This window comes from Choloepus didactylus, chromosome 16, assembly GCF_015220235.1.
Source record: "Choloepus didactylus isolate mChoDid1 chromosome 16, mChoDid1.pri, whole genome shotgun sequence".
NCBI classification, from domain to species: domain Eukaryota; kingdom Metazoa; phylum Chordata; class Mammalia; order Pilosa; family Megalonychidae; genus Choloepus; species Choloepus didactylus.
Window position 1 is genome coordinate 27,761,955 of NC_051322.1, and position 25,235 is coordinate 27,787,189.

Here is a 25,235-nt window from a genome sequence, read left to right on the forward strand (position 1 = left end):
ACTGTTTAGGACTACTTGCTATTGACTTCTGGACACAACAGTTTCCACAATTTCTCTAAACTACTCTTTAGTACTTATTAAAAAAGAAGTACTAAATCATCTTGGGATTATTTTATTTTTCTCCCTGAATCATCTTGGGATTATTTTATTTTTTCTGCTTGTTTGCCTTTCTCTGTCACATTGCAAAAACTTTTAAATGTTTTGTGAGCCTTCATTGTAAGTTTATATCTGAATATGAACTAACAGAAATATTTACCAAGATTTTCTACATGGGTGAGAGGGACTGTCATTGTCAGACTTTGATAGTGTGAGTGGGCATGCTGCTTTGGATCTGTTATGTACCCTAAAAAAGACTATGTTCTTTTAACCCACTCTTGTGGGGGCAAACCTATCGTGGGTGGGACCTTTTGATTAGGTTGTTCCCATGGAGATGTGACCCCACCCATTTAAGTTGGGTCTTAATAGTCTTTACTGGTGTCCTCTATGAGAGGACAAAAGGCAGCGACATTTCAAAGAGAGCTCAGAGATGCTTGGACAGAAACACCCTGGGAGAAACAGGTAGATAAGCGAAGAGAGGAGCTAAGATATGTAACCCAGAGTTTGACCCCCGGATAAGCAAGCAAGGACCCACAGGAGCTGACACAGAAGCCCAGAGACAGTTTGGAGAGAGCCACTGAAACCGGAAGTTAAACCTGGGAAAGAAGGTTCAGTGGAGTCAGCTTTGTGCCTTCCCATGTGACAGAGGAACCCCAGACTCCATCAGCCTTTCCTCAGAGAAGGTGTCTACCTCTTGATGTCTTAATTTGGACATTCTCCTGGCTTTAGAACTGTAAATTTCTGAACTAATAAACTCCCATTTTAAAAGCCAATCCATTTCTGGTGTATTGCATTTTGGCAGCTTTAGCAAACTTCTTGTCAGTAGACAAGGAGCTCACCATTGTGCTGGGAACTTCTTAAAGCCAGAATGCAGAGGCCTGTGCTCTTCTAGTTCTCCCCAAACAGGTCATTCACGTTTTTGGAGAAGGACTATCCCTTTTTACTTGGAAAGTGGTGGCTAGTTTGCTGGGCATTCTGACCACACTGGTAGAGAAGCTAAGCAGCAGAGAGCCAGTTGTTTGTCTGATATTTCACTAATACGCTTCCTCCTCCTCCTCCTTACTTCCTTCCCTCTTCCCTTCCCTTTCCACTCTCCTACCTTGCAGAATTCCTTGGTACTCAAGCTTCTTCAAGATTCTTCCAGGAAATCAGTACCACCGTTAGCTGCAATCCATCCAGGCATGTGCTAGACCTGTGGTTCTTAAATCTTAGTGTATATCAGAATCCCCTGAAGGGCTTGTTAAAACAGATTGCTTGTCTCTACCCCCTCCCTGAATCTGATTCTGTAGGTCTGGGGTGGAGCCCAAGAATTTGCCTTCTAACAAGTTTTCAGGTGCTGCAGATGCAGCTGATGAAGGACACACTTGGAGAACCACTGGTCTAGGCCACAGTTTCCCTAACTTGCCAGAATATCAAAAATACCTGGACCTCTGGCTACAGAAAAGTTTCCCAGGCCCCACATCAATTTGGTAATTATAAGTGGGTACATTTAACAAGCATCCCAGGACATTGCCATCAGGAAAATGTAGTTGGCTGCAGCTACTTTGGCACTGATTTGCTTCTCTCATTCTGCCTCTGACTTCTGTTTTCCAAAAATTGTTGCAATTTGTTGTCTACATATACCCTGACATTTTCTTTTTTTCTTTATTATTTTGGGGTTACCCTTTTCAATTCTGATAATTTTATTGTCAGTACCTGAAGTATTGTTAGGGAGATAATCATATTTGGTGACTAAGTTATCTTGAAATGGAATTCACAGAGAGATACAAGGATGGCCCCTCCTTTTGGCTGCCAGCTCAGGTCAGAGTGTATGCATACTTTAACTCCAGCTGCACTGACTCTCAGATAACAAAACTGATCTAATGTGTTCATCAGGTAAAATGAAAAGTCTTCAATATTAGGAAATGAAAAATGAGGATCCTAGTTTCAGGTGTCTGTCTAATTGAAAACAAACTTTAACACACAGGTTTCTAGGATCCAATGATCTTAAATCCAGTCTCCTCCATTCAAAATATTATTTTCTTTTGCTAAAAGTTCTTCCCAGTTGCTGCTGTTCATTCCAGCAGTCCCTGGGGGACGTGGTGAGCCTACTATCCCCATTGAAACCATAAAGGGGTTGAGGTATCATGCCACGATATCCATAGCCATACAGTTCATCCTGCTCCGGGACTACATGCCCACAGCACTCTAACCCAAGCAACTAGCCAACTCCCAAATTTCATCTTCTTGGAAATAAAAAAATCATATACCTTTGGACATATGTTGAAATAGGAGATCTCCAGAAGAAGCAAGAAGAGGCTAGATGTGTACTGTACTACCATGACTCACATTTTAAAGGCAAGAAATTAGTGATAAGATGCTAAAATATTCTTTTGGGAGTTGCAGCTTCCCCTGAGTATTAAGATGAAGAAGAAAACAAACAAACAAACAAGTATTGTCATGTATCACAGACTCTACTGGACTGAAACCTCCTTGAGGGCAGGTCCTTGTTTAATCTGAGTTACTCTGCCTTTAAGCAGAGAACACAGCCAGTTCTGACATCAACCCTAAAGAAGTGCTTTTATCCTTTGATTTCTAGTATTCTTATTAGGACCTCCTATGGTAGTTTTTCTAATTAAGTACCTTGGGTATTAACTATTCAGCCAAAGGGAAGGACTTGAAAACAGAATAAATTTTCAACTCTAAACCATGAAAACTCTAATACAAATCACCACATCCCTCAGCAATCCACAGAGATGTATTTCATCAGGCTCTCTCCAAAATAATTTGCTGGTGCCCCACAACGTATCCTTTTAAACCTCTTGCTATTATTCCCGATATTCATGGTATACTGGTTGTTTTAATCGTGGTAAAATGAGACATTCTTGAAAGAATAATTGTTAACATAAATTTCCTAAACTAAGAAATGTTCAGCATGAATTGACAAAATGACCATTTATCTAAGTCTTTGTCATTAAAATATAGTTTAATAAAGAGGGCCTGATAGCTAGTAGTGGGTATCTGATAATCAAAAAGGGATCCAACTATAGTAAACATAAACATCTACATTATGAAAAATAGAAGGGTATCACAGAGGAACAAAACAAGAGGCTGTTTAGCATAAATTTGAAACCATATACGTATTGAAATTTGGTGCTTCCAGAATCATCTGTGGAGCTGATAAAAACAGGGGTCTAGCTTCCTGAAGTGGGACAGGGCCTCGGCCTTGTATTGTTACCAAGTTTTCCAGAAGATTCTGATACATCCACATTTGAGAAGCACCACACTTAGGAGTTAATTAAAATATAAGAGAGGTGGTTAGAAAGATTCAGAGAGAGGGAAAAAAGACAAAACTCTTCAACATTACAAGAGACTTTTGATAATGAAAAACATTCCTACATCCCTCAATAGAGTAGCACAGGCAAATCATTGTTGGAGAACTCTCTGATACAATGTCTCCATCTGTATTCCCAATCAGAGTGTAATGCTCCCAAAACTCTTCAGGTTCTGGACATTTACTTACTAGTGTTTCTATGTAGAGGAAATTTCCAGCCTGTCTGTCTACTCCTGGAATATAGGGGAGAAGTGTGTCCATCCCCAGCCTCTGGAGGGAAACTCATGGCTATCTAAGGGAGAAAACTCCAGAGAAGTCACCAACATCATCTAATTAGGGGCTCAGACCAATCCCTTTTAATGCAAATAAATTATTTTTGAAATTAAATAGAAATGAAAAATAATTACACTATCAGTTTGCTCATTTATTTTAAAGAATGATTTTATCTTAGGTGAATGAGAATTTTTCGTTACTGCATTTATATATGTATATATAGTCTCCACTGCAGCAGCCCTAAACTTTCTTGACCACATCTGTAGACTCCTCTCCCCTCCTCCCCATTGGCCACCTACCACATGTGAGTCCTTGGCCTTCAATTTCTAAGGCACAGCAGCCAAGCAAACAAGTATGAAAAGGTTACCCATTATAAACTAAGAAATGGATAAACTCATCATTTTTAAAACACGTGAAACACATGTACCCCAGGTAAGACCTTGCACTCCAAATGTCAGGCCAGAGTGGATTCTTAAAGCTGAGTTATAAAGCTCTGAAAATAGAGTTTATAATGAAAATGTTGACAGGCTCTTGGAGCCACTGTAGTATAGAAAATTTAATATGTCACCTTGTTTTACAAGATTTTACTGGCATAGAAGAAAATTAAAACATTTAACAACTTTCACTTCACCAAATTGCTTTCCTCCTCCAAACTGTATTGCCATTTGTGATGCTATTTCATTTATAAACTTCCTTGTTATGGTCGCTGGGCCTAACATGCATGTTCTAAGCTCTATACTCACATTTTCTCTCCGAAACTCTAAAAGGTTTACTGGGGCAGCATTCTCTTGTAATCTTATTCACATATTCTAAAAGCATGTTAGGTTATAAGAGTTCTGTTGGAGAAAAGGCTGAAATTATTTATTTACATAACTATACAGGCAATAAAATAATGTTGATCATTAAAATATATTCTAGGAAGAGCTTTTCCAAAAGCCTTTTTATGAAAAACAAAAAACAAAAAACAAAAAACAGAAACTGCTGTAGTGTAGATATTTACACAAGATTAGGGGAAAAAAAGACTTAGAAAAGACAAATTAGTGTTGGAGGAAATTAATTTAGACCCTCTGGTAAAATCAGATGACTGCTTGCTTTTTTTTAATGCAAATAGATAACAGGCATAAAAGGGGAATAATTTTCTAAATTAGTTATTAATAATCAAAATTTATATGAAAACATAGCCATTAATCCAAGACATATCATTAGTATTAATCTCTTAACTGCAGTAATATGTTTTTATCTTTAATGTCCACTTATTTTCACAATATTTTTAAGGCCCCCTGGGGAAATTAGCCAATTTTTTGTTGGTATACCTTTTTAGAAAGAGAAGGAAGAGTTCCAATAAGGTTTGTTAGTCTAGAAAAATATCTTCAAAGTGATGAGGAACTTTATTGCTGACTCTAAGTGAAAATTAAATGCTTTGGTGTTTCAAAATCATTAAAGAATAAAATAAAAATCCTGAATGTTATTCAAGTACTTTGTAGTGCAGTTATTGTTTTATTAATTTTGATTAGTTCAGTCAGAGGTACTGATGCTAGAGTACTGGTGACAAGAGATTGAAAGAGTCATATATGACCCCACATGTCTGCACAGGGCCATTGGATGGGGTGACTGAGCCTCCACATGGGATCCAGGCCAGAGAGTCACCGTGCATGCAGGGAAGGGGGACATTTGTCCCTGAAGGGGAAAAGAGGGCTACTTCTCAGGGCTTCTTCTCTCTTCCTGTTTGCCACAGGGTACTCAGGCAATCTTTGGACTATACCAGTACCCCATTTTTCACAAAGCTTGTTGGGGCCTTGAGCCCTTTACTAAGTTTTAAGCCCTCTGCTGAGCACATTACTTGATTATATTCACAATATTTTAAGGTACACACTACCTCTCAGCCTCATTTTATATACGAGAAAATCAGGCTCAGACAATTTCCATAGATGGCACAAGTTTATAGAACTGGTGAATAGCTAGAGGTAGGACCCACCGTCCTGCCCATCTGACTTTGAGGGCCGTGCTCTAACGTTCACATGACATAATACAACTACCTGGGTTCTAAGGAGTCTGCCAGCCTAGGGGAACTGAGACAGATGTGACAGGATCTGTCTCTTCATGAAGTTATTGTATAGTGGTGGAGTTGTATGCGTGAGGGGCAGTATTATAAGGGTATAGCATAATGTGCTCCATTGCCATGACATATGACAGGGGATGCACAGGTTCCTGTGAGCACAGAGAGGATGGACCCTCTCCCGGCTTACGGGTCAAGTTAAACATCCTGAAGATGAGCGACCTGGAAGTTCTGAAAAAAACACAGGAGTTAGTCAGATGGATGAGAAAATCTGACACAGATTGACGTGTGTAATGCCATGGGCACCAGAATATGGCAGGTTTAGGAAACTGCTATAAAAGCTGATATGTAGAACCTGGGAAATTCTCATTTGAACCTAAGAGTAACCTCAACCACAAGTCATTCCATGGAGTGACAGCAATTAGAAGCCTCCTTTCAAAGAAAGCAGGCATTTCTTAGAATGCAGAGAAGACACAGATCAGGACAGAGAACCCAAGGAAACAGGAGAGATCTTGATGGATGTTGTATATAAGATGCTTGCGGCTGTTCATTACCAGTGTCGACTCATCACTCCTCTTACTGCAGAAGGCAAAAGATTCCAGTGAAATTTCAAAGTTAGAGAGAAGCCGGCTCTATTTGCTCAGTCAATGACAATAAAACAAATCCAGGACTCTGATTTTAGATTCAAGCTAAGAAAATATTCTTGAATCTACCAGTATCTATTAAAATGCTCCTAACCTCTGACTCAGCACTTACACTTCTAGGTACCGTCAAAGGTACACACCGAAGATTATATATTATTTACAATAATATCCATCCAAGCATTATTAGCAAAAGGGAAATTTTGGAAACAAATCAAATATCTATCAATATATAAATGGTAAATCATGAAATTCTATGTAGGAATTAAAAATGTATGAGTTGTGGCAATGAATGCACAACTATATGATGATATTGTGAGACCTTGATTGTATACTTTGGATGGATTATATGGTGTGTGAGTATAGCTCAATAAAATTTCATTTAAAAAGAAAAGGATGAGACTGATCTCTAAGAATTAACATGGAAAGATGTCTGAGGTATATCATTAAGTGAAAAAAAAATAACCTACATAATAATATTTACACGACAATCAGATAATCCTGTTCACATTAAAAACAATCAATAGAGAAAGAAAGTAGATTAGTGGTTGCCAGGAGCTTGGTGAAGGTTGGGGAGCAATAGCTAATGGGTATGGGGTTTCTTTGCGGGGTGATGAAAATGTTCTGGAATTAAATGTGATAGTAGTTGCACCAATTTGTGAATAAATAAAAACTACTTAATTGTACACTTTTAAAGGGTGACTTTTATGATATATAAATTATATCTCAATAAAATCAACCAAATACCAGGCATATGCAATGTGGTTGGGGGTGGGGGTCAAAGATAACATTTATTTTATCTGCAATTACATGGTACAAAGCCAGGCACCTCCTGGGTTGGGACCAAGCTGGAAATAACCTTAGAGAAAAAGCCACAAGGTCAGCTCATGTAGGGCTCAATGCCCTATGAAACTGAAAAGCTATCCCTAGAACCAGTGCTTGGATAATTACTTTTTATGTCTTGTTCCAGCCTTTGGAGATGAATTCCCTTACAAGAGGGGTCACAAAAATCCAATCCACTAAAATCAAGCAGTACTGAAATTTAATGTTGAAGCCATATCAGCTTTATTAATCTTTAACATCCTTTCTTAAATACCTTCTAGATGGTGAAAAATTCCAAGTAAAATTTGAACAAATGAAACCTGACGAGCAACTCTTTTTAAGGTTGGTAAAGCCTCAGGGTTACAATGAAACTGATTCGCGTGTGTGTGCGTGTATGTGTGTGTAAAATACATTTTTTGAAGATGCACACAATAGAATAATGTTCAGGGGTAATAAATCAAAAAGTCGATTTTATTATTGTGGCATTCATCAATAGGTTTGATACATAATGGCTTAGATAGGGAGAACCAGATAAATGGAAAGGTGTGTGAATGTCTGTGTATGTGTTCTATGTTTACGACTAAATATCTCTGGATGAACTAGTTTAGCATAAAAATATTTGTAATAGTATAAATCCAATTATTTCAAGAATATAATGGAAAACACATGCAAAAGATAGAACAGAGATCCCCTTCCCCACCAGATATACCAATATCTATCCAAATATTTTAATGAAAAGACCTTCTCACTCGTTAGCACTGGGATTGTAAGGCAGGCCACAATGAGAAACACAACCTTGGGGCTTATCTGGCCTGAGAAATCAGAGCTCAGCAGCTCCAGGATCCAGTTAAGAGTATGTCACTTTTCTCACCTGGGGGGCATGTAGGGAGAAGCCAGTGATGAAACTCATGTTTAGAAGTGTTGCTCCCGAGATGCTACAGGGGTTTTTCAAACCTAGCTTTTCCATGGAAAACCTCTTACCTCTGAGGCTAAGGCAGTAGGCTGTTTGTTTAAATAGGAAGCTTCCAAAGGACCAAAGAACTTTCAGTAAATAGCACTGAGAGTGCAGCTTCGAAACAAGAAAAAAAGCTATCTTGACATGAGGAGATGGCTTTGGGACCTACTCTGTAGATTTATTTAGTTGCTATCAAAAATATTTGTCACTGTTGTTTTGTTGTTGTTTTTCATGTTAAACTCATGATTCAAGGACCTTAACAAATTATTTGCTACATCAAGAATATGTGCCTCCTTCATGAATCCCAGCAGCTGCCTAGTCACTAGCAACCAACTGTTGCCAATTTAATCTAACTCTCAGCTCTACTGAATATAGATATATTTAAAAATTATGGGAGAAATGACCAGTGGAGTAGACTTCTTATTATAAGATCTTTATATAATACTGAATTTAAATAACAAATTTTACCATGTATATAAAAAAAACATAAAAGGGAAAAAAAATCAGTACCACAGATAGGAACATAAAAGCAAAAATGCTGCATTAAATTTATTATCCGTCATGTATTCATCAGAGATTTACAGTTATGCTGCCTCATATTCACTTACTATGATCTAAGTTTTTGTTAGCCTGACATTTATTAAGAAAATCAAGTTTTTGTATTCCAAAGGGATCTTCTAGAATTCAAAATAGTTTTTGGCTACTCTCAGTTATCTTAGATCTTACTCTTTCATTTTCCAGCAAAATCACACTGTGGCTAGCTTAAGGGCTGAATAAAAGAAGAGTACTGTTAAGATACAGATTAAATTTAAAACGAATACTTACCTATTTCCATTGTCACATGAATTAGAATTCATAACAAAGAGAAGGAAATAAAAGGTTGGGTAGATTTTTTTTTTAAGTTATTTTGTTGATGTTTCTACCATACAAAGCCCTGTCAATTTCTCTATTGTAATTTTTATAATGTAGAAGATGTCTTTCCACTTTGCATATTTTTCAGGGATATATTTTTATTTTAATTTTTTTGCAGAGTTAATTTACTTAGGAAGAAGACAACTAAAATCTTACTCTTTAAAATACAATTATTTAAGTTGAGAGCATGGAGGAGAGAGGGAAAGTAGCATTGGAGCATATTGTGATTATCCCAGTTTTATAAATCAATATATTTAAGGGAAAATTATAAGATAAACACACATATAATGTTACTTATAACCCCATATTTCTTCCTTATAGTTTCTCTCATGTTTTAACCACAAAACTATAGGAATGTTTAGCTAAATGCAGATAATTAAGATCATTAAGAATAAGGAGTCTGAACAATTTATTTTGCAGCTTATCACTTGAAAATAAACAATATCCCAATCAGTTTAAAATGAAGAGCTTTGCTTTGCAACTGAACCTTCTCAAAATAGAACTGGGAGTATTCAAGGGCCCTGGGATACATTTTCCAAACTACTTCACAGGATGAACCTGACCTTCTAGGCAAGATTCTTATATTTGTTCCTGTAGAGAGAAGGAATTTGAGCATTTTTCTTGCTGTTTCCTTTATATAACATTTGAGTGACCCTGAGGCAATGTGGTTTATTCTCCCTTCTCTTAAGACAAGCTCCTTTTTCTGCTTCCTTTTAAGTAAAAGCGTAAAGGTCAGGTTATTTCACAAAATGCTCCATTCTGCTGAGGAGATTCTAGCTTCTCTCACCATAATATGCTTTCACTAATTATTTCATAACTCATCTAAATGGGAGGCATCCTGGAAAGGAATTCATTGAAACAACTCTTCAAGTAACTAATTATTTTTTTTAAGCACAGGGGAATTTTAATTATAATGTATGTGTTATTTAAAAGCAGAGCGCCACAATTTGCATCATGAAACATCTATTGTAGTAAGGAAAAAAAAATATGCTCCTGAATGAAATAATAACTCAAGTAAATGCAATTTACTTGGCCTTTTATTTTCTTGATTTTCAAGGAAATAAATTCAAAGTTGGCCTGAATTATAAAGCCATTCACAAAGATAACAGATAACTGAAATCTTGCTCCTAGAAAGACCATTTATAACCTTATATCTCTATTTTCCAGTAGAGATTTATTATATATCATTATTTAGTATGTAGGTCTGATAACAGGATGTTCTTATTTTAGAAGAAAAATGAAAATCATAGTGTTTTCCCATAAGGAGTTGATATGTTTGAAGGGACTAAATGGATAAATAAAATTAAGTTTCTTTTTTTATCATCTCCTCTTAGTTTACATTTTTGAGATTTTTCCCTTAGTTTACATTTCAGGGAGTTTCAATGATCAAAAACACATGACTGAATGAATGCGAAATTATTCATAGTGTCTTAAATCTAGTCCTTAGACTGAGAAACAAAATGATAAAGGAATATATGTGTGGCCAGAGCTAAACAATCTGAATTCCAGTCTCTGTTTGTAGAAAACAACTTATCTTCCTTTAGCCTATACTTTGGTTATCAAACTGGGTGCCTCTATCACAGGTTTTTTTTTGTTGTTGTTTGCATTTTTTTTTGAGGAAAGGCAGATATTTAACCAAGTTTACAATGGCTCAGGATTTGCAGCCTTGTATTTCCATCCCCCAAAAAAGGTTTTGCATCATTACATTTGAATATTCATCACCTAGTAATAAAATTGTAAAAACAACAATAATTATTAATTATACTACTGCTTTCATTGAGTAAGAATCTACTCTGCACTAGGGCTCTACATGGTAGATGTTATTTAACAGCTACCACAACCTTGGCAGGTAGATATTGTGATGTTTTACAGAAGAGAACCCAGAGGCTTAGAAAGCTGGCAATATCAGGGGTAAAAAAGATGTGCTTGGCCAGATGCAAGCTCTTCTTAATGCTTTTGGTTATGGAAGGAATGAGGATGGCACATGCCTTTTCTTTTCTAAGTGGTATATGAATATTTCAACAGTCTTGTAATTCCAAAGTCCTCATTTTAACGGTTAATTTTGTAGACTATTGAGACAAAAGGCAAATTATTCTAACTCAGTCCAAGAGTATGTTTACATAGGCACACATCTATTTAAGTTTCATTTTATCTAGTTCAAAAAGGAGGAGGAAGAAGATGAGGAGTAGCAGCAGCAGCAAGAGGAAGAGGAAACTTTATTCTTTATTTATAGGATGCACAATTACCAAAACACCCATAGCCAGTAGCCTGTCAAATCGAGACGTTTAACAAGACGGTCGATGACAAGTGTTTTTGTTTCTCAGCTGCTAAAACAAATGCCATACAATGGGTAGGCTTAAGCAACGGGAATTTATTGGTCCACGTTTTGAAGCTAGGAGAAGTCCAAAATCAAGGTGTCAGTAAGGCAATGCTTTCCCCCCGAAGACTGTGGCATTCTGGGACTGGTCGCCAGTGACCCTTGGTCTTTGGCTTTTCTGTACATGGCTATGTCTTCTCCTTTCTCCTCTGGGTTCTGTTGACTTTGGAGTTTTGCTCTTACCGTGGCTTTCTTCCTCTCAATGTCTGAATTTCATTCTGCTTATATAGGACTCCAGTAATCCAGATTAAAGACTGACCTAATTCAATTGGGCCACACCTTAAGGGAAGTAACATGTTCAGGAAACCCTGCCTACAAATGGGTGTACACCCACAGGACCAGGGGTTGTGCCTGGAACATGCCTTTTGTTAGGGACATGACTCAACCCCCAACAGGATGGGACCCTTAGTTCATCTTTCCTCCTCTCCTTCTTTCTCCAGTCAAGTGTGAGCTCAGGGTTTAAAGAGCAATTGAGAAGTTCCTAGAAAATAGGATGAATGGTGCACAGCAAGATCATTGTATGAAAAGGCTGATTAAAGACATTTCATTTGACACCTTTCTTTCTCTCATAAAACACTTTGAGTAAGTAAAAATGGAAAGGGGCTCTACATTGTATCATCTGAGGACAGAGCTGGTTGTTTTATTTATTTTTTATTTTATTTCATTTTTTTCCACCCAAACAAAGCTGACTGTTACCTTTTAGTGGTGACTGGTTTATTGACTGCTAATGCTTTAAAAAAGAGATTAAATCAGGTCCGTGGTCTTTATTATGGGGAAGATATATGCCCCTTGTGCATTCCAGTGGTTTGGCAATCTTAACCTCAGAGACATAACGTTGATATATGCTATATTGCCAAACAGCATGGTAAGTGTTTAAAATGCTGTGAACAGCCTTATTGCTTTGAAATGATACAATCTAATATTAGATTGTAACTCAGTGGCTGAATCCGTGAGCCTATCTTTGTACAGAATACTAAAGTCAAAGCCACTTTATTTTAATATCTCACAGGGAAAGAATCATTCTTCATTTTTCCATTGAAACAGAGAACAAGTAAAAGTAAGTCAAGAATCAGGAATCTCAAAACTACAACATCAGGCCACTCTGACAAAACAGAGCATATGCATCTACCTTTTAGAACACGTCATCAAAATGCAAGCCCGACTAATACAATTTGGGAGAGCTACAGTGGTATTGTGGACAACTGATTGGTGAGATCTGGAAGTCCAGAAAATTTCAAACCAGAGAAAATCAGATTGTACCCTTTCTATTTCATTCAGTGCATTCTGAGAAAGCAGCTTTTCCCTAATCCTCAGTGCTTGCCCCTTTAATCAATCATAATTAACATTGACTTTCAGTCTCCTCTATACTTTATGCTCATCAATCAAAGTTCAAACACCCATCACTCACAGGTCCCAGGTGGCTTATAGCCTCAGCTTCCATGATCACATTCTACCTCACCTGTCTCATGAGCAGAAGGCATTTTCTCTATCCCCGCTGGGGTCTGCCATTGCTGAAACACAGTGATACCTTTGGTCAGTGACAGACCATTCTAGCCTACCTGGGGCTGAGCGTGTTCCTAGGATGGGAGAATTTCAAGTACTAAAACCAAGTCAATCGGGGTTAAACCAGAATGGCTGACTACTCTGATGAAAGGGGGGAAGGGGGTGAGAGAGAGAGAGACTGAGTATGGAGCAAAGAACCCAATGAGTGGCATGAAGCTGGATTTGCGGTGTGATTATGTATCTGTGAGAGTTAACTATTTACTGCACCACCTGAAGACATTGCTTCTTCCAGATTTCAATTTCCTTGCACCAAGACTAGAAGAGTGCATGGGGGAGTGACTGTTCTGCCTGATTGTGCTAGTTTCTGATATTCTGAAAATGAGAGCGCGCATTCTCATAAGTCTTCCAGGCTGTATGATGAAAGCGGCCATGGGAAAGGTAATCCACATCAAATGACCGCCTACTGAAAGCCAAAGATTATGTTTGAAAGCAGCCCTTCAAATCTGTTTATTCATTTAATGGCTAAATCTTAATCTTTGTTTCAGGTTTATTTTTCTTCTTTAAGCCTCATATCAAAACTTAAAAAAAAAAAAAAAAATTCAAAACCCAACTTTTAGCCAAATCATTATAGAAACAAGTAAACATCTGATGTCTCTGCGTCTGATAACACTGCAGAGGTCACTGCAAGAAATACTTATAAGCTGTTTTCTAACCAGAATAAGTGGGGCAGAAATCACAATATCCATGGAGTCCAGAAAATTCAATACTATTTTGTCAGGGTTTATATCACTTCAGAGTATCCATAGGAAAAGGAAAAATGTTCATCTTATTGTTCAGTTACTGAGTCAACACATTACCAAGCACCAGAACATTCATAAGTACTAGTGGATTTTTTCATTTCTCACTTGGAGATCTATAGGTTGTAAGTCAAGTCATTACAATGAATATAAAATTCAATTCTCCAAAGGCAAAATAAAATAAAAAACTTTGCAGAAGTTCAGCATTAGTGAAGCTGTAAAATGGAATTAATTAGGAAATTAATTCTTTCATATTTATCTATTAATGAAGTCTTCCCTTAGACATAAGCAGTGGATCAACTTGAGCCAGGCTTTGTTTTTAAAAATCTCATAATGCTTTGCTGATTATCTAAATCCTTCTGCTGTTTTCCAAGACTATTTCAAGGAGAAAAGTCAAGACCATGAGGGTATAGACATTTATCTCTTTACATCTTTCCTATTTCTAAAAATAGTCATTGTTTTTTGCAAAGATTATTTTCATATTCCATAAAAAAAGAAAAAAGAAAAGCTAGAGAAGGAGAGAGAAGACAAGCATGAAGAAGCCACTTACCTGCTACTGCAACTTTTGCCGACCGGCTAATAATTGATCCAGAATCTCCCAAAGATGCTTCGCATTGGTAGAGTCCCTCATCTGGCTTATGGTGCCTGGAGTGAACTATGTTTTGTATCAACAGAGACCCATTTGGAAACTGCTGCTTCCTTTCATCCAAACCCAAGGCGAGGTGGATGCCATCTTTCTTCCACTTGATAACTGGAACTCCTTGGTCGGACTCTGCAGAGCAGTTGAGGAGGACATTACCTCCCCGCATGGTGACAGCATCAGAAGGTTCTGACAGGAAGCTCAGTGATGTGAACGGCTTAATCTGGAAACCTGGAACAAGAAAGTGTAAGGGAATATGTTCACTTATTCAAATAGGTTTTAGGATTAAATTCCCTGCCTTTTCTTTCCCAAACTTTCCAGAAAAAGCTGGGGCCTTTAAAAAATATCCAAGAACAGATGAAACTTAACATCAGGGACATTGTGTTAAAGAAAAGAAAAAAAGTGTCCAGTGGAGATAATCACAATTAATAAACAACTGCCCCTCCCAAAAATAGTATGAGAAATGAAGAATTCATACAAGTCTAGGCATGTCCATTATCATGGAATAGTAGGTAGTTGAAAATTTAGACAGAAAAAAACTAGTAAAAATTAGATATTATAAAGTAGGTTAGCAATATGGTAGCTAAGATTTGGGGGACTATTTCTATCTCTTTGTTCTGACTATAACATCTAGTCCAAAAAAAATTAAATCTACTTAAACATAGTGTTTCATGAAAGAAAAAATCTACTCTGAACAGTTACTTGGAAAAAAGCTCAGGTGGATTTTAAGAAATCCCAACTGCACAAACATTTCAATAAAGCCACTACCTAAATTCAGAAATCGCTCAAGTGTCTTAATTTCCATTCAAATGTTGCTCATGGGCCTGGAAACCTATGTGAATACTATAGTTGGCTTGTTGTTTGTTTTTGTTTTTTTCATAAACATAAGTTAACATAAGAAATCAAGGGAGGGAACAGAAAATCATTTAAGTATCCTGAGGGGATGGAATTAGTAAACATGTATTTTTTTCAGAGCATTTGGCAGAAGACCTGGTTATTGAATCAAAGACCTTGAAGAGGTCTCAGGAGGTCGCCGGGTCCACCCTTTGCTCAGATAGGACTATACCTAAATCATTTAAGTCAAATGACTTCCAATTCCATTTCTAACCGTATGTGAGGCTAGATATTCTACAATATTCCTTGGAATCTTGCTTTCAAAGTTTAATCATTCGTAGAATCTGAATTATCTTGCTGCTGTTTAATCTTATTTTCTCCTGAATCATCTTGTGTGAAAATGCAGAGGAGATGGATATTTCCCTGTAAAAGCCCTTTATTCTCTTGAAACCATATTTCATTTCTTTAAAAATAAAAAATAGCCTTTAAATTCTGTTTTAGATTTCATTTTTCTCAGGAAAACAAATTCTAACTTTGTTAGCCTTCCCAATTTTTTGTAACAGGGACAATTTTAGTTGAATTTTGTAGAAACTTTCCAGGAGTTTTCTATCATTTAAAAGGCAGGCATCTAATTATATATGATCAATACTCTCGTAAGGGTTTGACCCATACCAGTTCCAATAAAGAGAACTATTCCTAGCTTTGTATAGCCCATTTTCCAGTGAAGATAAAGCTGAACAGCCTCTCACTGTTTCTCAATCCGTCATGTTCCTGCATACCCAGTTTTTCTAAACCTTATATTTACAAGTCCCTAGTTGCTCCTTCTGTTGAATTTTGCCCAGTGAACTGCATCATTCATTTTCATATACTCATTTCATCTGACTAAGCCACTCACCCAAAGAAAGCATAAAGAACTTTGTTCAAGTTAATGTCAATTGCAAAATTAACAGTGAGCATTTAAGTCCACTATAAATGATATTGGTCAAAGTCCCAAATAATACCAACCTGTCAAATAAGTGCTTCCTCTCCAAAGATCTCTTTTGACTAACCAATCTAAAATAATATTTATAACATTATTTTAGTGCAAAGCACTTTGGATTGGGAGTCTAGATATCTAGCTCTTGATCTTGGATTTATTGCCTTAAGATTTGTGACTCAAACAAGTCTCTTAAGTCCCCAGAACCTCAATTACCTCATCTGTAGAATAAAGGAGTTGAACTAAATGATCCAGTTTGGAAATGTTCAATATGAGATAGGTTGAAGGCATCCATCAAATGAATCATGCTCCAAACATACTGAGATGAAAAACTGATTTTGCTATAAATGCCTCCCCCAAGTCTTTATGATCTCCTCTTTTACCAGAAAAGAAACATGAGCTAGGGAACACCTCATTTAAGATACACCAAGAATGAGAAAGCACAAAGAAGTACAAATGACCTTGGATGCCGAGATCCTTCACTAGAGTAATATCCACAATTTCCATACAAATAGCATTAATAAGATAGAAATAAATTTGGAATTCAAGACCAGGCAACTATATTAAAAAGCATTTATTGCTTTTCTGTTCTTCCTGGGGCCTATATTTTAAATAATAACCTCATGTTGAACACCTTATTTTTATCACGAACACATAATATATTTAACGTATCTGTTTATGACAGCATGTTAATGAACATACTGTGCCCATTATCACAAGTAAATAATCCACTTAATCTGACACAGGGAGGTTATGACAGTTTCCAGAGCTGTGAATGCATAATTTAGGAAAGTTGAATAAAGATTAACTTTTCTTTAATACAATTACTTTGCAGTTAGCTGGCAATTTGAGCTTTTTGTGCTCCTTATAACGACTGTATTTTTAAAATGATTCTAGGGAAAAGGTACCCCTTAATCTGAGTAACTTGAATCATTACTTAGTTTGTATAGAAGGAGCCAAGCAAATCGAGTCTGTTGTGAAGTAATAGACATGACTCTGATGGTCCCCATCTCAGGCATATGCTTTCTGGTACTCCCTTGTGAGGTATTTCACATAGGCCTAAGCGATATCCCATAATACATCCCATGATTTCAATTGAGGTTAATAACCCTCCTCTCCAGGAGTACTAATTACCCTAGGAGGGATTCGCCCATGAGTCAGTCACATCTCAGTATGAAATAATTTATAAAATTGTTTTTTTTTTTTTAAATCTAAGAATCAATCTGAAATCAACAACAGTGATTTAATATAAGAGGAACAAAAGATAGAAAGTTAAGTTAGAGAGATGATAAAGCTGAAGAAGACAAAGCAGAGGTAGAAATAACTTTGGAGCCTGGTGCTCAAAAGTTGGGGACAGGAAGTTGGGCACTCAGAGGGTTCCTTGAGGGCACAGATCTCCTGGGAAATGGGTGAAAGTGGTCATCAGAACACAAAGGACTACACAGGAGGGTCAAAAGGAAACAAGGTACCTGACAATTTTGCAGAGGATTTTACATTATAAAGACAATGGTGGGAATTTCATCCAGGAGAAAGCCAAATGGAAAAGATTTTGTTTGTTTGTTTTGGTTTTATTTTTAAGATGCTAGTGGCCATTCTGTTGAAACCTCAAATAGTTACAGGTCTCAGCCATGCTTGATAAATGAAGCAAATCTTTTGGCTCTGCTGTAAAATTACTTAACACAATTATATCTTGGAGAAATATACCTTCATGTACCAAAATCCAGTCCACTAAGAAATTTGTACAACTGAGTCAGACACCAGCGTGCACAATAAGAATGAGTGAGTCCCCAGCCCCCTCTCCCTCTAAATGTAAGTGTGGGGAAGTCATACAGTGCTTGGGGCTTAGGCAGAGTCACATATGCCTTAACTAAAGGACATCTTTCCTTATGTGTGTCAGCTTGAGAAAAAGTAATAAAGTATCAGATCATCAGAAGACACTAATCCTTTTCATTTTTCTTCTGAAAGATGTTAGCTTGTAAGCTGAAAGCAACCTAGTAAAACTTCTGTTTTTCTAGTGAGGAAATGAGGAAGGACCTAAATTTTAGGGGTTACCCAAAGGAAAAATATTAACATTTATTTGTTTTAGGTCTTTTAGACATAAACAAACATCAGAGATAATACTGCCAAAGATTTTCCAAGTCTATATTAAAGGAGTATCTGAGAGAGAAAAGATCCTTAATGTTTTTTAGAAACTCACCAAAATGGTCAAACACATAGTAGATGTTTCCATAAGCTTCAATCCCTTTTGTGCTTGTTCTCCTTGTCTTATTCTTGTCAATTTCAAAGACCATTCAGTCACAGAGGCAGACTAACTTATAATGGGTTTTTTAAGGTATGATATTTTATCTACAATATCAAACATTGTTAAATGTGAAAAATAATTCCCCATGGAGTCAGAAATCCCTTACCAAGCCCAAAATGTAAAAGCTTCTGGTTAAGGCAATAAAAGGTAAAAATGAAATTTATGAAAAGTACCATGGAAGTAAAAAGAAGCTCCTGAAAAGATTTTGAGTTTATAAATGCTATACAAATCCATACAAATCCTCATAGAACTTGCTAGGCATAATTTTATCTCTTTCAAATTGCAAAAACTTTCCCTTTGGGATGCTTGGAGGTTCTAATCGGATCCCCAAATCCTCATAATCTACCCAGAAAACCCTGCCACCATCATCTTTTCTTAGAAATATATGCTGCTACATAGATTTCTTTATGGAAAAACAAAGAGATCTTCACTGAAGAAAATTCAGATAACTACGGATGATGAAATAGAATCTAGGTTCAATTAATCAAGCATCAATTACAGGTGCAATTGTAACTCTGAACTTCAGCCCTAGCAAAATTTTATACTTTCGAGGCTCTGCGATGGAGTGTGGCTCATTATTTGCGAACTTCATTGGGTTTAGGATATCTGAATGTGAATTCTAAAACACTGGTTCTCAAAGTATGATCCCAAGACTAGCAACCACAGCACCACCTGAAAACTTGTTAAAAATGCCCGATCTCAGGCCCTGCCCCACACCCTACCCAATCAGCCACCCTGGGGATGAAGCCCAATGACAGGGGCTTTAAGAAATCCTCCAGGGGATTCTTTCTTACACTAAAGCTTGAGAACAGCTGCTCCAAAACATCTGGTGGCCTGGACTAGATTGAGTATGGAGTTACTGTGTTCCTCTGACTGTATAGTTATAATTTGCCACGTTTGGGGAATTCTTGTAATTTGGGTGGATTATTTTTCTAAGTAGGGAAAGACCAAGTTACAGGGATGATCTAAAAAGGCAAATGACTGAGCATCTCTTTCAAAACATATTTTACTAATACCTGGCATACATTTATTTTTGAAAAACTGAAGAAAGTGGGGAAAAGGCCAAGAAAGAGGGCTATTGTTGAAAACACCTAGTCTTCCCTCTCTTAAACCCAGCACTCTGGTTGGGCCCCAAAGAGCCTTACTCCATCAAGTAAAATAAAAATTCCATGATCAATTGGACATTCAGAATATTCCTTGGAATATTCTTGGCCCTTCACACAAGAAGATGTCAAAAAAATTTCTGGTAAACCCTGTATTCTTTATCACACTGCATTTTGTTTTATTACATTTTATTTCCACAGTAAATTTTAGCTTTTTCAAATATTGGAGCCCTTGGCACCTGCCTGGCTGACCTGCCCCTTAGTTCAGTTTAGTCTTCAGGTATGCAAAACCACAGCAGTATTCACCCTGCTGTAGCCCGAGGGTCACCTTATGTACTTCATGCCAATGCAGGACTTTAACTTCATCTAGCCCAGAGAGAGAAAGTACCTACTCACCAAAGGACCTGTATCAATCACCACTGGGGTTCTTGTGAAATATTGGTGCTTTATTTCTACCTTGAAAAGGGACATAGTAAAAATAATTATCATAAAGCCTGGTCATATTTTTAAACGACTGTGTTCATTCCAGCCCTTGCCAAGTTGAAGCTACCCAATGTCAAGGTAAGTTTTTTTTTTTAATTATTAACACAAGGAAATCAGAAATGAATTAAGTTCTGTGGGATTTAATCCTGAATTTGAAAATGCCAAGAAAGTCTTACCAGGAAGGAAAACAGGCACATTTTACTATGGGAATCTATTAAAAATCATTAAAATGTAAAGACCCTATCTTTGCACTACTTTTAAATTAAAAATTGAAAGGGGCAGAACAAGTCTCTTCCCCATTAGAGTTGCCAGATTTAGCAAATAATAATTAGGGACATCAGTTATATTTTAATTTCAGATAAACATCAAATAATGTTTTAGTAGAAGTATGACTCAAATACTTACAAATAAATAAATATTGCATGGGACATACTTGTACTAAAACATTACTTATTGTTTACTTGAAACTCAAATTTGACTATACATCCTGTATTCTGTCTGGCACCCTACCCACATGAAATGACTTCCTTGAGACCATGGCAGAAGTAAGCAAATGGCCTTCGAATTCATACTCCCTGCTTGGTTCTTACATATCTAAAGAGGAGTGAACTCATGGAAGGCTACCATGATTTCATCAAGAAAAGTGATTTTAGTGTCAGGACATTGGCTGGCCGAGTGCAACACCACCGAATACTCATGCAGAAAGGTTGCTGAACCCGATTTGTTCTTGACGCAGTGATTCTTTTTCTCTCCCCTTTGCAAGAAAGGGAGCAAAATTCAGAAAAACACATAGAAGATGCAGAGTTACAGAAGCCATTGCCCCAGCAGAAATCTCTCAGTGAGCCACAAAGAGGCTCCACATCAGACATTCTGAGCACAAAGTATCTTTCCACAAAGCAGAGAAAGCTTTTCTGAGATCTGAGGTTTTTATAGGGTAAGAATTTTGTGCCCCAGGCAGCTGCTGGAGTGTCGTCTGGCTAAATCCAATGGTAAAGAAAAATGGTGAAGGCCAAGTTTGGGTGGGGGTTGGGGGGTAACTTTCTCATTCGTTTGCTTCTTCAAGAGCTTAATCTTTAAACCACAGCCTGATTTAGCTATGTGATAAGGAGCAAATTGTTGTTTTTTTTTTTTCCTGGCTCAAAAGGTAACACAGGCTGACATCTAGGTTATCATTCTCCAGGCCTCATGCAAAATTAACACTTAAAAGAGGAACTTTGATGTGCTGCTAAAACTGCCCCAGGTTTCAACCTAGCCCCCTTCTCTTTTTGGTCAAATGTGAGCTAGCACTCTCTTCCTTTGTGTTTTTTTTTTATCAGTTTTTCTCAAACTAGGGGTTGGATGGACTTTTATGTATGCAAAACTGTCAACTGCAATACAGAGAGTGGTTGAGGAACTCTGTGGAAAGTGTATTCTTGTTGCTGGTCATATATAAAACACATGCAATCCTCACATCATCATTTGCCAAAAGCCCCAGAGAAGGGGAAAACAGGTCTTAAGTCTTTTCTTTGTCTTACATGAAGAAATTAAAGGGAAAAAGCTGTTTCTTTTGTTTTCTTATTGTAAGAAAGTCCAGCAAGTCTAGCTCACTCTGCTGCATGTGGCATAGTAGAGTCAGCCATTGGCTTAAAAATGACATCTGTATAACACCGAGTTCTGAAAAGCTAAGTACTGATGGTGCCCTGTGGATTCCTGAGACTGATGAGCCACTTTTATGTCATTCCTTGATATGTTTCCACCAACTGCTTTTCACGAATTTATCTTGTTTGATTTTAACAAATTCTTCTCACATTTTCTCTAATTAAAAAAAAAAAATTCTGCAAAATTAAAGCAATGATCTTCAGCATCACCATTTAGGAATAGTAAAAGCCTAAAGTTTATCAAAATAATAAACAGCAAGTCCCCTCGAATGACAGAAGTTGTAATTCCATTGAAGGTCCCAAGTGCTATCATAAAACACTCAGGCAAATTTATACACAATTGTCATATGAAAAGGAAAATCAAGAGCAGAAAACGTCTCAAGTTTATTGGCTATAATGCACAGGTTTCCATCTCAAAGGTTCTCTTCCACCAACCTAATTCACTAACTGGAGAGACTTTATTAACTTCATATCTTGATGGCTTCTTATGTACTGTCGCCCTCTTTGAGATTTCTTTTACTATTTTATTTTTTCCATAACCCATGACCCCAGAAAAATCCACATGCTTTCTCTCTTGTTCTGTCCCACTAATGGGATTCTCTCCTAATGCCTTTAGCTCTTTTAACCTCGTATTACCTCAAGATCAGAAAAGCCAGGGACTTAATAACTATCCCTAGAACAACAACAAAAAAGGGGTCACTCCTTGTTACATAACATTTTCATTTATCTTATATATATTAGAGCTACAATTTTTAAAACCATAAGAAGTGTAAATTTTAAATCCTATTAGCCAAACCTGTTACTGTCTTTTAATGTAATCAAATAGATGAAATGTTCTCTCTTGCTTCTTTCTAAAGTTTTTTCTCTTCATTTAAAAACAGCATGAAAAATATACCCTGCCTATTGCATAGCTAGGGAAATGAATAATGTAGACATAAAAAGAACTGATAATGATCAAAATCACTTACACACAGTCAGATCCACTGTCTTCTGCACTGGGGGTCTGGAGGTGGGTTAAGGATTACTTACCACCTTAATTCTTTGTGGGGGGCTGTGTGTGTGTGTGTGTGTGTGTGTGTGTATGTGTGTGTGTGTGTGCTGAATCAGGCTTACATTAAGATTTTTTGAAGGTTCATATTCTAATTCACAAACAAAGGACGATCTCTTTCTCTGTTTCTTTTTCTTTTTTTATAATAAACCTATTTAGGGTGGTTAAGACATTATATAGCACCCTTACTTGAACTTTTTGGTCAGGGAAACATTGTTAATTCAAGGAGAAAGGCTCAGAGAGGTTAACTGTCTTGACCAAAGTCACACAGCTCAGAAGAAGAGACTCTAGTAATAACATCTATTTTTTCTCTTAATTCTAATATAGGATTCTTTCCATATCAGCTTTGTGCTTCTTAATTGTGTCCTTTATTTTTCTCGCAGTTTATCAAAAGTAGAGTATACAGCAAAGTAGGGCCAAGCCAGCTTAGAGGTGGACTAGACATAAACACACAATAGTAACTGAAATATTTGGTACTGGTTCTCCCTTGGCTATTGTGGTACTAGAAAATCTGTCATGTCAGTTCAGGTACTGAAATCTTTTGGTCACATGAATATTAAGCTAGGAAGAGGGAAAAGGCAATGATTCTGTGATACCTAAAATAACTTGGTGTGTAATGGCTTATCATATTATGGATTTTGTTAATCAGTCCTGGGAGAAGGCTGTGGTAAACACATACAGCATTGGCAGCAAAGGGTTCTGGGGGCCTGGGAATGGATGACTTAAATGCCACGATGCTTCAACAAACGTGAAGACCTGAGTGTCTCCATGAACGGGGTGGTGGAGAAAGAGGCCTCAGGATACTCCATGTGCATACAAAATTAGAAAACTTGAGCTGCTTTGTTTTCTCCTCAATTTGTCCCTGAATCATAAAAAGCCTGCATTTATCCTGCATAATTGAATCTGTGAAGAACCAAGGCATTTGATCATCAGAATTTATAACTATCAGACCTGTCAAATTTTTATTTAGCCCAGAAAATTTGTGTTGATCTACCACACACTCACACACACACATACACACACTTATATATACCACATTTATTAACACCTTATTTACTACTCTCTAAGTCAGGAACTATGCCTAATGATTTGCTTAAATCCCTTTCCCTGTCTACATTTAGCAGAGTGCTGGACACATGAAAGATAATTAAAAAGGAGTTGATTGGCATTAGTCTCAGGGAAGGAGAATATCTTGCCATCCTTAACATGCTCAATGAACCAAAGGGGAATGAAAGAAAGGGAGTGAATATATCGAGCTTCCTTTGGTAATTTCCACTGGGTCCAAAGTTTGGTTCACTAGCTGCAGGTCTCAAGCTGTAGTCCTTCACTTATGGGCGTGCAGGACCAGGAGAAGCTCATAACCAGACAGCTGGGCCATGGTCTGCAGATCCCAGGCGCTCATGGTTGCCCACGTGGACACAAGATCCCACCACTGCTGACATGCAGAGTCAGTAACAGTTGGCGAAGGTGTTAAGAGCAGCTTTTAGACTGGATTGCTGTTGAACGTCACAGTGTCAATCGTTTTTTGCCACCAATGTAAAATAAAGTAAAATTTAACAAAAAATGATATGAGGGAAGGCTCATTATGACACTGCATTTTGCTTTTGGCTAACTTCAAGCTAATCACCAGCATAATGATCTCTAGGATAATTACATAATTTATTATACAAATCAAATGCTTTTGAGACTGAAAGGGACTCAATTTACAAATATGCCAGGGCTACATGTATAAACTGGAATTGTTCTAGACAACCTGGAATGTTCGGTCCCCTATTGCTGTCTTAAAGATGACACAGATTTCATAATTATACTTTTTTTCAGAATGTTTATTTTTATCTGATAATTAAATCTTGTCAGGTACTATAAAGATTATGGTAGTTTCAGAAATAATTACAGTGAAATGAAGAATATACATTTCTTTTTCTGAACTGTATAATATACTCCCATGCTTTCAGATTATTAGTCAAATTTAAATGAAACAGAATTATTGCCACATTCTCCTCTAAATGTTAGCTTCCCATTAATGGGAACTTGTGTTGGGTAGGGAGAAAATGGCAATGCTTATTTCCATGGCTTATATGTAACACAAGGAATTGCAGAACCTCCTGGTATTAACTGGAAAGGCTGGCTGGCTGCAGGTAGGCCAAAGTAGCAGGTAGTTGGAAATGAGCTGAAACCAAATGATCAAATGTGTGAAGGGTCTGGGTGAAGGGGGCTGTGGACTAAAAAGATATCACACCACCCTGTCAGTCTACAAAGTGATTGTGAAAAATGACACATAAATCATGGTAGAAAGGACTGCAGCCACTTAGACACTATTAACTCCACTGACTTTAACCATAAAAAATACTGGCAGAGTGAGGCATGGAAGCTGGGATCACAGGAGGGCAGCCTGCTCTATCACATTCAATGACTCACAACTCTTTGCCCTTTCGCTTAACAGTGGTGGGTTCGATGCTTTGACACA

General features: G+C 37.2%; 1 protein-coding gene across 4 annotated transcripts in view; it reads right to left on the minus strand.

The window, feature by feature from the left end:
* Positions 1–25,235, minus strand: part of DCC (DCC netrin 1 receptor) — a 1,223,099-nt gene that overhangs the window by 815,817 nt on the left and 382,047 nt on the right. For all 4 annotated transcript variants that reach the window (XM_037805818.1, XM_037805817.1, XM_037805816.1 and 1 more), the window contains exon 2: positions 14,296–14,616. In XM_037805818.1, coding sequence (XP_037661746.1) covers positions 14,296–14,616 — 321 coding nt within the window. The remainder of the gene's footprint in view (positions 1–14,295; positions 14,617–25,235) is intronic.